The 16,499-nt window shown below is 39.8% G+C and overlaps 1 protein-coding gene across 4 annotated transcripts in view; it reads left to right on the top strand.

Moving 5' to 3' along the window:
* The first annotated feature begins 4,005 nt into the window (after positions 1-4,005).
* Positions 4,006-16,499, top strand: part of dse (dermatan sulfate epimerase) — a 65,126-nt gene continuing 52,632 nt past the window's right edge. For 2 of the 4 annotated variants that reach the window (XM_081602117.1, XM_081602115.1), the window contains exons 1-2: positions 6,756-6,988; positions 9,768-10,233. In XM_081602117.1, coding sequence (XP_081458243.1) covers positions 6,949-6,988; positions 9,768-10,233 — 506 coding nt within the window. In that variant the 5' untranslated portion in view covers positions 6,756-6,948. Of the gene's footprint in view, positions 4,142-6,755; positions 6,989-9,767; positions 10,234-16,499 lie in introns of those variants that run through there. The other 2 variants (XM_008398588.3, XM_008398589.3) reach the window with 2 other exon arrangements.

Genomic DNA, 16,499 nt, shown 5'->3' with positions numbered 1-16,499 from the left:
AAGTGGAAGCTGCAGGATCTTCAGAACAAACAGGTCATGATGCTGGGCTACTGATTATCTCTGTCTGGATACAGGATCAATAGAACCAGTTTAAAAGCTAAAATGAATGGTTATATGCCAGACATGGAAAACTGGGATGCTCTCCATGCCATGATGTTCAGGATTTAGGTCTCATAGCATCTCAAGGTGTCAACATTGCAGCCAGTGGGTTGAAGGAAATACAGCTTTATTTTGTAGCAATTCGAGAGCTAGTACCCCCAAAAATTTAAAACTACTTTCACCCCTGCTAATTACTTAAAATAGCACAATAGTGTTGTGTTTTCTTTAAGGGTTTTTGTCGGAAAGAAACTTGAGGCAGGAATTGGACACACACGGTGGTTCAGACCATTTATTCAGACCACCTGACAGCGCAGCGGCTTCAGCTTCAGAATTCCCAGCAAATACTACATGTCAACATAAGTCTCGTTAACACAGTTTTGTTTTTTTTTGTTTTTTTTTACACATACAACATATATTTAAAAAAGAAGAAGAAAACAACAAAACGATGCAAAACTAACTACTTGTATATTAAAAGTAACATTTGGCTATCATTTGGCGGTCAGTATTGCTTACCTTCTGAATTCAGAGCAGATACTGACCGTTAAATTCCCAGCGCACAGTAACAGAAGCCAAGTACAGCAAACTTGGACACATTTTACCAACTTCCACAACCCAAAGAACAAATCTAACATTTTGGTGGCATCCACCGACATATTTAAACCACTGCCATACATAACCATTAAACAATCTCCCCTTTACTTATTCCTTATAAGTGGAGATATATTGTTGATATTACCATTAACAATATATCTGACCTGAACCTTCAGAGCCACATCAAGACAGTCACAAAGTCGGCCTTCTATCACCTGAAGAACATCTCCAGGATTAGAGGACTGATGTCTCAGCACGATCTAGAGAAACTCATCCAGGCGTTTATCTTTAGCCACATTAATTACTGCAACAGCGTCTTCACAGGTCTGACTAATAAATCAATCAAACAGCTGCAGCTGATCCAGAAGCTGCTGCTCGGGTTCTCACTAAAACCAGGAAGATAGAGACATAACACCAGTTTTAAAGTTACTACACTGGCTTCCTGTAGCTCAGAGAATAGACTTTAAAATACTGATGTTAGTTTATAAATCACTGAACGGTTTAGCACCACAATACATTAAAGATCTGTTATTGCTGTTTCAACCGTCTAGACCCCTCAGATATTCTGGTTCTGCTCTGCATCCCCAGAACCAAACGAGGAGAAGCAGCATTCAGCTTCTACGCACCACAAATTTGGAACAAACTTCCAGAAAACTGTAAAACAGCTGAAACACTGAGAGCATTTAAATCTAGACTTAAAATCCACCTGTTTAGAGTTGCTAATGGAACAAAAACAACAATTGGGATTTGAATCCCAACCAGAGTTCAAGCGCTAGGGAGAAATGGGGTGCGGGTTTAGAGTCCCCTCCCCCGCTATTGAAAAAGGTTGAGGGTGGGAGTCCCCCTCATTGTTCGAAAAGGGGTGCGGGTTGGAATCTCCTCCCGTCCCCTGCAGTTTTTTTTTCCTGCTGATTTGAAGGGAAGAACTTCGACTCGGCGGGAAATTTAACGTTTTTGATTGTTTATTCAATGTTGCATGACTCTGTTTTTGTGTTTAATGATGTAAAACACTTTGAAATGCCTTGCTGCTGAAATGTGCTATACAAATAAAATAAAAATTGATTTGATTTATAAAATGACTTGCAATTAAGTATAGGCAAAGCCACCCCCACTCCACTAGAGGCAGTAGCAGGTCTGAAAAGATGCAACTAAGGAGCAGATTTAGCTACAGAATTTGTTAATATCTGTGAGCTGCGCTGAAGTAAATAAAAGAAAGAAGTTCAAATACATTCTGAGAGTGAAACTCCTTCCTAAAGGTGAAAATATATCACAGATTTCAAAAGAAAATAAAAACGGAAGTATAGGAAAAGCGTCTCCTTCACTTCCGGATTCCAATGGTCCCATTTCCAAATAAGGTAAGAGACTGACAGTGGTCCGTCCCGCCCCTTCCTGTTTGCTGCAGCAGGTCCTTCTCAGATAAGTGGCGACAGTTATAAAATGTATCTTGTTAGCGGACCCTTGATAGCGGCACAAAGTACGTTTATTTTGTAACTAGGAATTGTGATTTTTGCTTTATTGTAATTAAATATGGTATAGTTTTTGAATCAGTTGATGCTAACAGTGGATGTTGTTTTCGGTTTTAAAACGTTACAGTTGTAAGAGCGTGTTTTGCATCTTATACTGTCTTTTTGTGTATGTGTTTGTGCAACAGCTCTTATGGTGAAACTCAGGCTTTACTCCCAAATAAACCAGTTCATCAGTAAAGCCAAAATCCTTGATTTTAGGGGGTGGGGGGTCTGCTACTAATGCTGGATGATTCGACTGAACATTTTTTTCAGTCGAATCATGACATGATGGTGAGTAATTATAATCACCCCCACCTTCAATTTCTGTTCTAAAAAAAAAAGATTAAAAAAAGAAAATACTTTTGCGTCCACATTGGATGTCTGAAGACCCAATTTCGATTTTTGTGTCAAGTCGTATTTTTTTGTTGTGGCTGTTCACACTTCCAAATATATCCAACCTGTATGTGTTTTCCAGTGTGAACAGGCAAACGACCTGAAAGTGTCCCGCATACGCAGTAGAGGGTGCAACAACATCAATGAAATCAGTGCTCTGCCAACCGCCATAAGAGAAGAGCTCAGTGTTTGCGGAAGTAAACATGGATGCTAACGGTGGAGCTTAGCTTACACATGCGAAGTTGTTGTCTGACCGGAGCAACTTAATCCTCAATATAGTTCGTCAGGGTTGTTGTTTTACTTTCCACTTGCGTGTATCAGGACACAGAATAGTGACATTTGTCGAGTATCAATAACGTTCAAGGTCGGATGAATGTGACCTGGACGTTAGGTAATATTTGATTCAGATACGTATCGATACCCAAGTGGCCTGGGTTGCATTTGAAAAGAATTCGACCTGTGTTGTTCAGACCGTCATGAAAAAAATCAGATACAGGTTGCATTATGTCAAAAAAATTTTTGAATTGGGTCACTTCAGGCTGCAGTGTGAACACAGTCAAAGTGGCTCTATTTCAATCATCACCTCTGTGGGCTGTATAATGGAGTATTGTGACCAAGCTATGAGCATTTTCAATTATGGGAATGCAATCATATTAGCAGAATGAAGATGCTTTTTCCCAGAAGAACATCTTAAAATACGAGGAGTTATTTTATCAATAAAAATCTTATCGATCTGACAAAACCAGCTCAGTCCATGTGGTTCTGACACATTTGTCAAATGTTGTGACAGGCCTAGTTACAGAGACACCAATAATGTTCTAGACATGTACTTCCATTGAGGAACGCTCGTAGCATGAGTGGCTTCAATAAGACCTTCCTCCTCGCTCCGTTTATTTCTGGTGTATTTTTGCAGTAGGACTATAGGGATCAGGGTGAGAAGCTCAATTTTTCTCACAAATGATCTGTCTTACTGCCAAGACCTACTGACACAACATATTTCTGAAATGATGCAGCTTTAAGTTGTAGCGGAAAAGCAAGAAACAAACCAACAATAATATTTCTCAGAGCCAGTAACACAGATGTATATTTATAACTTGGATAATAAACACAGATTCAAGGGAACTTTTATGAAGTCATCAAGTTAATTATTGTTATTGAACAAGATTTTTGATGTTTTTGATTAAATCCATTTGAGCAGCTGTCTCTGTGGAATGGCACATGGGAGGAGGGTCCCGCTCTCCTCCATCAGGTCTTCATGAAGCCTCTCTCCCCTGCTGCCCCTCCTCGTTCCCCAGCACGGAGCTCCCTCCCCTCCCCTCTCCCCCTCCCCTCCCTCCCTCCCCTCCCCTCCCTCCCCTCCCCTCCCCTCCCTCCCCTCCCTCCCCTCCCCTCCCTCCCCTCCCCTCCCTCTCTCAGATCAGACTTTCCTTTACTCCATAACTTCGGTTCGTTTCCAAACATTAAATCAGCCCCGATCCAACCTATCGGTGATCCAGTTGATGTCGCATCTGGAACATGGCTTCCAGGTCTGGCTTTGGGTTTTCTTCTGACAGGTAAAGTGACCAAGTTCTCCTCCTTTACTGCTGAAGGCTCTTCATGGTCGACGGGCGCAGGGCTGCCTGTGTGGATGCGGTTTACCAAAACCACGAATCTCTGCCTAATACCGGGTTGTTTTTGCGTGAGTGGTTAGTTTGAAACTGAAAAGTCACGGAGAGTCATGTGTGGAGGTGTGAGATGTTAAAAAGAGTCTCAGAAAGGAGGGAGTAGGAAGGTGAAAGTTGGAGAAAGGAAAGGTGGCGAGACAGCGGCGGAAGGTTCGGCTTCTCATGGAACAAGTAGTTCTGCTTAGTGCCGGTCGGGTCCACGGTGGAACCGGAGGACCGAGGCAAAACTACGATGATGGACAGTCGAGTATTCATCGGTTTTAGTGATTTAGTTAATAAACAGAGCTGCCTTCACTGTGACAAAAGTTCACAGGAATCCCACTAGTGAGCAACGCGGAAACCCGATTAACTCTCATTATGACACACTCAACTTTATATATATATTTATATATAGTTTCCTTGTTTAGTAAAGCGGATTCAAATATGTACATCTAACAGAGTTGCAGATAATAATAATAGTAATAATAATAATAATAATAATAATAATAATAATAATAATAATAATAATAATAAAAAATAGAACATGTCTTTATTACAGTTGTCACGTGGGCTAAAAAAATAATTAACAAAAATGTAAAATCGCGAAGAATTACACTGAATTTTTTAAAAACGTTTTTAAAAAACAAACTGAAGATAAAATGTTTCCAGAAGCGAAAGATTTTCTGTACCAAACTGAAGAAATTAATTTAAAAAGCAAACGAAACCGTACGTGCTTTGTAGCGCATGCGCAGCACGGACAAAGGCTACATGAACTGTAGTCTCTGGCATCTCTTTAGTTAACAGCAGCTTGACAGGAAGACGGACAAAAGTCACCTAGGCCACAAAAATCTAAATTAAATTTTAAAAAGGTACATTTGGAAGCACCAAAGTCTGTTGTTGACTAAAAGAAAGTAATTGGATGTTCTATACTGACAAAAGAAAATAGTTGAACCAACTTAGTTGAATTTCTTGAATATATATATATATATATATATATATAGCTTCTTTGTGTGCTTTGGAGTTTCTCTGCTGATTAATTTTTTTTGCGAAGCAGTATAAGCTGGGTAGCTCTTGAATTGATACAAAATAAAGCTGTATTTCCCTCAACCCACTGGCTGCAATGTTGACACCTTGAGATGCTATGAGACCTAAATCTTGAACATCATGGCATGGAGTCATCCCAGTTTTCCATGTCTGGCATATAACCATTCATTTTAGCTTTTAAACTGGTTCTATTGATCCTGTATCCAGACAGAGATAATCAGTAGCCCAGCATCATGACCTGTTTGTTCTGAAGATCCTGCAGCTTCCACTTCTCTTCCTAACATGGCGCCTCCTCACCCTGACTCTCATACTGACAGGAGGAACCACAGAGCTCTGTTAGGTTAAAGCTCATCTTCTGAAGTTGGAATGTTTTTCCTCCAACAGGTTCCAGAGGAATCACCTCAAACCAGATGTTGGACTGGATTTTATTTCATTGTCATTTGTGAATGTTAGAGCCTCATTTTCAACAGTGGAGCAATAAAGGTTGAAAAAGGTTATTATTTTGGAGAAAATCTCATCAACATTAATATTTCCACAAAATAATAGGCAAAATAAAGTGTTTAATAAAGGAAAAGCCTCTCAGACTCTGAGCCAGACAGCACCTAACTATTTTTTAAAAATATTAAACAATTTAATTTCACATAATTATCGCAGTAGAAGCCATTCGTTTGTTAAATACTTAATGAAACATATTTACTGTGTTTGATGTTTGTTGTAAATGACTTATACTCACAAAGAACGAGGTAATTAGTCCAAGTTTATCGTTTATTGAACGTTCACAAACTACAGCGGCTGTGATGCACCAAGACAAACGTAAAAAAAGGTAAAACAACCCGAACAGGTGATCAACTCTAAACCACTCTGCACATTTTTACTCTCTGTCTGTCATTTAAGCACTTCCGTTGCCATGGCAACCTCCTGCGCTCCACAAGCCGACCAGAGATTATGTTAAAAACATAACATTCAGTCCGTTACAACATTAGGTTTTCAGTCTTGATATTTATTTTGCGACCATTAATAAGCCTCCCTGAACACAGCTGTGGTTGATTAGTTCATTTTAAACTCCGGCTGTGTTATTTTGGTAACGGAACCAAAACGCACAGAATTGTGCAACAAAGTAACAAGTAATTCAATTAAGTTCATCCAATTTATTAAGTTGGTTTATCTTGACAGCTTTAAGTCAGACTTACTCAAATTGTTTAGTTTGACGCACTCACCTTAAATAAAGAAGTAAACAAATAAAGATATTTTAAAAGTTTGTTTTTGTTTTGTTTTTGGCTCATGTGACCTTTATTTTAGAGTAGTTTAACAGGAAGGTGAGTGATGAAAAATGGGGAAGACATGCGGCAAAGATCATCAGGCCGAGAGTCGAGCCTACGAGCCACGACAAGGACTAACACAGTGGTCCCCAGACTACGGCCCCCTGAACAATACCAGAGAGCATTCAGATTTTTTTCATATATTGTATTTTCCGGACTATATGCCGCTTATATGTAGATTTTTCTTCAACCACCAGGGGGCTCTTTAGCAGGAAGTGTGTCCTGTAAACTGTGGGTGTTTTGTTTTGCATGGCGCATTGCTGCCATCTGTTGGACTTTTAGGGAACTGCTCGACTTTTATGTTACGTAATCAGTGCGGTTGGTAGCGGTAGAGCAGATGAACATGTGTTTGTTATGAACGCTGCATTCCGGTCGAGTTCTTCAAGTAATGCCTGTAAGTAGCAGCTTATACTTCAATTTCTTAGGTCGTTACATAGCATTGCCGCTCATAGCATTCAGAGGTAGCTGCTGTAGCCGTTGTACTTCTAATGTATGCATCTGAATGTAAAACACTTCTGTAAGCTGCTCTGAGCTCATCCTGAGTTGTTTGTGTTTTGACAGTTTCACTCCATTCTACATGGAAATAAAGGAAGAACTAATTAATCCTGACTCGTGTGAAATGAGTTTGGCTGATGCTTAGTTTTGGTACAAGACGCCATAGTGAGACCATTACAGAGTGAATCATTGGAAGTGAAAATTGGAAATAAAAGTAGAAACCGCCCCTTAAAACGGAATTAGATTTAATAGGGAATTGAAATTTGAGAATGTTGATCAGTTAAATAGCATTGAGGGGAAAAAGAAGATTTTTTGTTTTTTTAAATAATACTGGGATGATTATGAGAATTTGAGGTATAGATATTAGGATCCAGTAGATGGCAGTAGTGCAACAATAATGGATGCAAGCTGCTGTTGAATCTAAAGAAGAAGAAGAAGAAGAAGGCGCCTATTTTCATTTAGCACATGCTAGTAGCAACACGAAGGATCAGCACTTTTACTGTTAGTTACTGTTTGGAAACTACTGTAATCAGTTCAGTTAAATCTAAACTTGGCAACTTTTTCTTTTTCAACCGTAATAAATGTGATATTCAATTGACCTGTTATGACTAAAATGTTGGCTGTCCGCCCCCCTCTGCTGCTGCTGCATCGCTGTGGAAAACCTGGAGCGGCAGAGATATCTGCGGCTTATATGTGTATGTTTACTGTTTTTTTTGTTTTTTGTAACTTTGGGGTTGTGGTTTATAGCCTGCTGTGGCTCATAGTTTGGAAAATATGGACTATAATCCTTCCTGGATCTTTTTCTGTGAAGAACCCAGAGAATGTTATTTGGTTGTGCTTTCTGGAAAACAATACATTTTTACATCTAGGCACTCCTTCAATCGTCACACTTTTTCTGTTACAAACTGACTCTGGCCCCCAGCAGAGAAGGGAAAAGTTATGTGGCCCTCACAGGAAAAAGTTTAGGACCCCTGGTCTAAAGTCTCCTTATATGTGTTATGTGCTATAGTCACAGTGGAAAGGTCTGTTTTAAAATCAATTTCAACAAACAGATCTTTTCTAAAGATAATCATAAAAACAACATAGTCATTTATTATGAAACAAACAATAAATATTACATTTTGTCAAATGCCATCATCAAAGTCATCAAGCAAATACACATCAAATATGTTGATCAGTGTTCAACATACTATTAATCAAAGGCAAATCTAAATAGGAATGTTTTAAGCCTTGATTTAAGGCAACTCTGTGTTTGGGCTATTTTGCATTTTCCTGGAAGTTTGTCCAGATTTGTGGTGCATAGAGGCTGAATGCTGCTTCTCCATATTTGGTTCTGGTTAATTTTGATGTAGTGAGTGGAAAAATCAGTGAATTTCACCTTTTTGTGTTCTGTTTTTAATGATGCCTAAAGGCAGTGAAGCGGTGCTAGGTTTTTATTTTTCCTTTATTCACTGTCAGAATCAGCACAGTGTCATAGCTCTACATTACACTTAATGTTTCATTAGGCTCTTGTGACTTTTTGTACTCACACTTTTTGTTGTTTTGCCATCATCAGTTGATGCCTTTCTGCTACTACTTTGACTAAAAAAATCAATTAATTTGTAAAGTTATGCTCATGGTTTGCTAGAAGAAAAACTTGTAGCCTCTTATTTGAATACATAGAATTGAAGCAGGTATGAAATAAAAGTAGGAATGAAATGACAATGTTTCGGTGTAAAATGGGGGACTGACTAAGTTGGAACCTTCTGCAATATTATAGTCTTTCATTCACCCCCACAAATTCTGTGAACATACACTTTACACATTCATTTTTAACAGAGTAGCAAAGCTCAAGATGCATATTTGAGACTGCATTATCATTATTGAAGCACATTTAAGATCTAATTGTTTTTTAGCTCAAACTTTAGCAACTTACAAAGATTTCAGTTCACAGCAATGTGAATAAAGATTTTTTATTTTTTTGTTTGTAGTGGCTGCAAGTGAACTATGTTATGAATGCAAGTCTAACATTCATTCATATGTTGGTTTTTAAGGGCAAATCTTGAACCATTTAAAAGATATGGAATTGACAGAAATGAACTGTTTTTAATAAGCCTATAACTAAATCTCTCACCATCTACAAGGATAAAAGTAGCTGTTTTTAGTGACCTAATTTGAGATCTGTCCAGTCATTTTTAACTCAAGGTGATTACCCTCCCAGTCATACTTCAGTGTGATAAATTAGTCCGCACTCTTCAGCCTCATGTTCACCACAAAGGAATGTAACCTCTTCAGGGGTCAAATGTCAAATTAGCTTGAGGAGGAATACCAGCTTTACATGTCATCCTGGGTTAAAATTTTATGTGTACTGGGATTCCTGACTCCGGTCTTAAAGTCATTTGGATCCCATCTGAACTTTTCCACTGAGCCAAAACTTGAAATAAGTCATGGAATTTACTGGCCAGTTCCGAGCTGAACTATTGGGCCATTGTGAAGCTGTAGGGTTTGGTTTAAGGCTTGTTTGTCTTAACCAGAATAATGTATCTACAGGCATTTATGACACAACTCTGTGATGGCAGATATGAGTATGGAAAGCCTGCATCATCAGGCCTACAGCTGGATCTCATTATTCAAGGAATGCAGGGCTTTTGTACGAAAACTCTGGCTGGCCTTCTCTAATCCTCTTTTCTCCCTCTCAGCTGAACTCCTTCGGCAATGCAGCAGTCCCCTCTCTGATGAGACGATGAGAACCCACACCCGTGGGGCCCCCACAGTCTTCTTCATAAGTCTGCTGTGGCCCCTGCTTGCTCCAGTTCCCGCAGCTGAAGTGGACCCTGCCGGGGGAATTCCTTTCATGGGAGGCAACTATGACAGTCATCCCATGTTGTACTTCAGCCGTGGGGATGTGGAGGAGCTACAGTATGCAGCGGCAGGAACTCATCGACAGATGGCCAGGAGGATCCGGGAGGCCGGGGAGACCATGCTGGAGCACCCAGAGGAGTACCTGCCCCCTTGGAGCCCCACGGAGTTCACTGCCCGCTGGAATGAGGTCTATGGCAACAATTTAGGCGTCCTATCCATGTTCTGCCTGCTGTACCCGCACAGGGCCGGGGCCCTCGACCTGGCCAAGGACTACATGGAGAGGATGGCGGCTCAGCCTAGTTGGTAGATTTTCTGTTTTAATTTACTTGCAACAATGAGATGTGAACTGATGTATAAAGGTGTGGTCACTCTGAAAGTGAATGTTAAATGGTATCCACCTTCCTTCCTTATAATTTTACCCAGTAATTCAATAATAAGCAGTTGTAGTCTCTCAGCACCACAGGCTGAAACGCCTTCTGATTCTTCAAGACATTCTCTCCAGCTGGCACATATGCAACAGTAAACTTGTCCAACTTCTTTTCTGGTTCATGACTGGCTGTCTGCTATTGATATACAACTAACCACTTATCACTGTAGTTTGGGTTAGCATTAGGGTTAGGGGAAACGTTACGGGGTACAGGATATGGTTGGATATAAAGGCTAGGATTATGGGGTAGGGTTAAGTTTTAGTGTTAGAGCATTAGAGTAAAGAATGTCTGGTTCAGGAAAGCATTGGAGGTGGTGGACCTGATGAAGATGACTTCCCCATAGTCTCCAGGGTGTTCTCGTGTGCTTCTGTGGGCAGAACTCTAGTAAAGCTTCTTTTGGGGCAGATAAAGCTGTAGTTCAGGAAATATGTTGAGCAGCTGTTTGCTGCAGGTCCCCTCCCCCGCTCCTCCAGGGAGAGGAAATGAAATGTTCAGATGTGAGCTGAATAGTCAGAGGTGGGTAGAGTAAATGGTAAATGAACTTTTAGGTGTAGTACAATTTTTTTACTCAAATTAGAATAGCACTACTTCAGCATATTTTTGCTGAAGTAAAAGTAAAAAGTAGCCGTTCAAGAAATGACTCAAGTAAGAGTAAAAGAGCATTTGGTAAAAAGTCAAGTACTCATGTTCTGAGTAACTGATGAAATTATCAATTATATAATATTTTAAAGTTACATAATCAGATGTATGAAATTATAAAGCTAAGTGGAAAATTTGGTATTTTAAGGACCAAAAGTACAATAATTCTTATAAGTAACAAAAAATTACAGAATCGGACAAAATGTTTTTTTTTTCAAACCAGTTTCTTTCAATATAAAACTTCTGAAACTTTAACAAAAACTGCAGGTGTGTTTCTTTGCCTGGTGAATTTTTGGTTGAACATGTTTGTTATTCATTCTGCGGGTAGAGAATCCAGAAAGTTTACTCAAGTAAGAATACCAATACTTCATAAAGCAAAAAGTACAGCTTAATAATAACACTCATAAAAGTTATTTTAAAAAAATTTAGAGGAAATGTAATTGAGTAAATGTACCTAACTCTATGAATAGTCAAGACTGAGTCTCAGGTTCCAGGTGACCAGGGCCGTGCAGAGACCACTGAAGGGGCAGGTGCTCAAAAAAGGGCACATCAAACCGCCTTCTAGGACAGAATATTAACAAAGCCTCTCAGCTTTCAGTTTAATAAACAATGATAAATTACAAAATTGTGACATATACAATCAAAGCTAAGGAAAATCTCTATATAGAGCATAATACTATGCATATGTAAGAGATTTTATTAGTAATTTCTTTCTGCAGGTCTATTTTGTTATAGGAAAGTTTTGCAATATTCAAACCCACAATTTAGCAAGATATGTAAATCAGAGCTGGACCACCAGACATATTTTGTCTTTACATAATTACACTATTAAAAATGTAAACAAGGGCACAATGCAACCTTTCAGTGACTGTAATCTATAACAGAGCTGCCTGTTTGCTGCAGTGGAGATGAAGACGGTCCATTCAGGAAAGCAGAGCTGCAGCAAACTTTAACTGCAAAAAATAACAACAAAAGCAAAAATTGAATTGTTAATGCATGTCACCATAAGAAAGGCCTACTGAGTTTTGCTTAAAAAAACTTTTTAAAAAAAATTAAAATCCCACATTTTTGTCTCATGAAGTGAATTTTTTTTCTCTGCAAAACAAACTTATTTGCGCGTGTCAGAAATGTTTTCTTGCTATTCTAAGTTTTTGTTTTGCTTGTGATTCTCACATGACGTCGTGGGCAGAGACTAAAATCACAACAAAATATTTCTGATGTGCGCAAATAAAAGTTTGTTTGGCAAATAACTTTTTAAGTTCACAAGACAAAAATTAGTTATTTAATTTTAAAAGGTTTTTTAAACAAAACTTTTTGTTAAAAAAAAAACAACAAATCATTACAATTCCAAACGTTTTGATTACAATGTTATTTTACTTAACTGAGGTAAATTTTATTGTTCATTGAATAATTGGGGGGGGAAATTTACTTCATACTCTGTGAACCAGACCATAAACTTACTTAAAGTCTGGGTTGAGTTTTTTCCCCTTCATTAATGACACTTTTATTACATACATTATATCTATCACGGTAATTCAGGGTGAGTTATTTTTAATTCTATATGAATATCTTTGTTGGACTTTTATTTAAGTGTTGGTCTAACGCTGGAATGAATGCAATGTACATCATTCAGCAAAGAAAATGAGAAGATCGGACATGTATCCATTATGGAGATGATCGGTTTTGGACGGGCGATGTGCCCCTATTGCATAAGCGATACTGAAGAATGACTGATATCATTGACGATACAGGGAAGAAGCTTTTTAGTTATCTAGCTTTGCTAGCAAAGTCGTTAGCTAGCAGCTAGCTAATGGCACAACAACAGCCTAATGTCTGTCTGATAAAAATACTGAATCGATAGATACGAACAGTTTCTCCTCACCTGGTTGTCTCCTCCCCTCAGTAGTTCTTCAGAGAAAGGCAGACGCAGAGGCCTGTCAGTGTCTGTTGTATTTCATTACCTCTCTGCTTAAACCGCGACTCTGAGCTGAAGCAGAAACGATACTTCAACGTTTTCCGTCATCTGACAAGCAGCAAGTCTACTCCACTTTATTCACCAAAAACATTTTTTTTTTAACTCACCAAAATCTGTTCTGTAATCTGGAACGTTTGTTACGTTGAGCTCCAGTTAACCGCCTCATCTCACTGCGAGAGGCAACTGTGTCATGCGTCACGGGCAAAAGGTCAAAGGTAACAAGGTGACCAGAGGGCTTATTATGTTGTACAAAAAACCCAAATAATTTTAGTACATGTTATTATGTGTCAGAACAAAACAAATTTGACCAAAGGGGCACTTGTGGGCAAGGAGCAAAAGGGACAGGTGCTCAAGCCCCCTTAGCCCCCCTGCCCCCACCTCCCCACCCCACCCCTCTGCAGGTGACTGTTCAAGGACAACTTCACTTGGCTCTGTGGCTCTGATTCCTGTTTATAGTCCATGCAGTGATATAACACAGGTACATGACAGCTTCACTAACAAATATGCATCAAGGCTTTGTCCTGGAATGACTTTCAGTGAGGAATTGTTTTCCTTTTACAGGGCTGACTATTTTCTAATAAATATCTGTTGGGACAAGGTGTCCTTTTAGAACCTGCTGTATTTCTTAAGTGTTTGAATACAACTGAGTTGCAAGGTGACTTGATCACCTTAGCATATGTAGAGAATATTTCCACAATTTCTGTATTTACGGCTGTTTTCTGTCTGTTTTCAAAGATTGTTGAACTCTAGAGGCAAATGCAATTATTTTGGGAAATATATGGGCTTTGCTGTGAGAGGGGCAAAGAAAATCTGCCTGGATGTGGGAGTTTTTCTTTGAGCCCACTGTTTATATAAACGATATTTATTCAAGAAATTGTCATTTAATGCTGTATTACTGAAAGAACTGACTGACAGACATGTCTGAGCATGGTTTGTTATTTGTGCTGTTAGATACTGAAGTCTGCAATAGTTGTTTATTGAGTCACCTCCAAAAAGAAATTCTGCAGAAAACAGGGAAGTTTTGGGTTGAGTTTCTTGTTACACGTCCTGAAAACCACTACACAAAAAATAGTTCAAATAACAGTTTTTTCTAAGAAAATCTAAGTGTGCCGTCATTGGCCTGTCATCTAAAAAATGATTGCAATAAATGTTTGAAGACCATTTTAAACTTATGTAATGGTAATGATATAATAATGCAATATCCGGCCAAAAATAGATACACTTTGTTTTCAAAAGAACACTAAACACTGGAACTGGTAAGCTAAATAAACAAAACAACCGAAAATAACTTTTTGGGGGGCAAAATGAATCGTAGCTAAATATAGACAACAACACCAGTACCCTACAAGCTACTTGTTAACAAGCTTAAGGTGCTGTATTGATATTAGCTAGTCATCTTTTAGCTAACTTTACTTGCATCCAACAGCTTTACTCAGTCGGTTAGTTTGGGGGGAAAAACTGTGAAAAGTTCTTTGCGTTTTGCTGGTTTGCTGCCATGATTCCAACACCTGAGCAGCTCTGCCCAGCAGCAGCAGGTCTCCTTCACTGCCACACAGGTGGAAACGCAGCGCGAGCGTCGTAACGTTCATGTTGCGTTTAAAGGCGGCTCTGAAAAACAGGTTACCACATGTTAACAACAGACTAAACAGTTTTAACTGCTGAGAATCTGGAAGTATGGTGTTCCACCCTTCCCCACTGTGTGCACCAGGCACCGTTGATTGGTGGGCGGGGCGAATACCTTTAAAGTTGGAATTCGCCCTGTAATCTGTAATCTGGAACGTTTGTTCCAGATTCCACTGTTGCTACGGTCGGCGGCTACATGTCGGCTTGTGGGTTTGGTCGACTCGTCTGCGATCAGAAGTGGGAGTTTTGCTATCCGTGGCTGAGATCATGGTTGGTTTTTGCGTGCTACACCTGTCGTGCGTTTCTGCAGTGTTGGTCTGATGGCGTTGCCGGCTGCAGCTGGAGGTTGTTGTGGCGTGCGGCTTCCATCTGGTCCTCACCTGCTGACCCGCTTCCTCCCGGGTTAGGCTGTGTTTCCACCCCTGGGTAAGCTACCTGCTATTTAGCTTTTGATTTGTTTTATCTGGATCCACTGTTAATTGGTTTTCTGTTTCAGGCAACTGATTGTTTGGAGCTGCAGTGCTTTGGACGCTCTGCTGTCTTGTCTTGCCTTTGTTTGCTCTCAACTAAACCTGTTGCGGATTGGGCAGGCTGTGTGGGCGGGGCGTTACTCCTCTGGCCCCATAGAAGGGCATTTGGAAGCAATGACAACGACTTGTTACATTGTTTGAAATGTTTTCTTTTATAGTTTGTTTGATTAATTTCTTTTGCATTGCATTGCATGTTTTCTTTGTTTTACTAATTTCTTTTGCATGTGTGACCAGCAGGTGGAGATCTTTTTAAGAGCAACAAGATGCACCCGAACACAGATTTAATAGTGCACAATACTTTATTAAACAATTCTTTAAAAAAAAACTAGGCTTCAGGCCTACTTTTCGATCCCTGGAACAAAAGGAACACATAAGGAAAAAAAGGGGAGACAAGTTTGATTATTCCAAAAATAAATAAAACATGCAGCGCAAAAGAAATGAGCAAAGCAAACAAATTAATACTTTAACAAAACGGTAAAAGAAAATACTTCAAACAATGGAACAAGTCGTCATTAAATTCCAAATGCCCTTCTGTGGGGCCAGATGAGTAACGCCCCGCCCACACAGCCTGCCCAACCCGCAACAGGTTTAGTGGAGAGCGGCCCAAACAAACAACGGGAAGACAAGACAAGACAGCAGAGCGTCCAAAGCGCTGCAGCTCCAAACACAATCAGTTGCCTGAAACAGAAAACCAATTAACAGTGGATCCAGATAAAACAAATCAAAAGCTAAATGGCAGGTAGCTTACCCAGGGGTGGAAACGCAGCCTAACCCGGGAGGAAGCGGGTCAGCAGGTGAGGACCAGACAGAAGTCGCACGCCACAGCAACCTCCAGCTGCAGCCGGCAACGCCATCAGACCAACACTGCAGAAACGCACGACAGGTGTAGCACGCAAAAAACAACCATGATCTCAGCCACGGATAGCAAAACTCCCACTTCTGATCGCAGACGAGTCGACCAAACCCACAAGCCGACATGTAGCCGCCGACCGTAGCAACAGTGGGAGAAACAAAGACGCACGCACCCTGTAGCGGCCCGCCCAACTATAAAGTGGAGAGCACCGGAGTTGAGCCTTTTTTTCATTCAATGTCATCAATAGAAAGAGAAAAAGGCAGGAAGAGACAATAAAGCCGAAAATGAGGTCGATCATTTTAATTTATCGTGCGATTAGTTGATTTATTATCTCGACAGGCCTAGGTCATATTGCTTTTTATCTTGCCGTGTTTGTTTGGATGTCCAAAAACATGTTAGATGGGTTCAAGCATGAGGACATAAAACACATTTTGTGGAACATCAAGCTCTGTCACAGTTTTTGAATATGTGTACTGTTTATGAATGAAGGGTGGAGATTCCACTGTGTTCTCCTCCATTAG

Source organism: Poecilia reticulata, chromosome 21 (assembly GCF_904066995.2).
Source record: "Poecilia reticulata chromosome 21, P_reticulata-male-v2, whole genome shotgun sequence".
NCBI classification, from domain to species: Eukaryota; Metazoa; Chordata; class Actinopteri; order Cyprinodontiformes; family Poeciliidae; genus Poecilia; species Poecilia reticulata.
The sequence above is the reverse complement of the archived record's forward strand: the minus strand, read 5'-3'. Positions and strand labels throughout refer to the sequence as shown.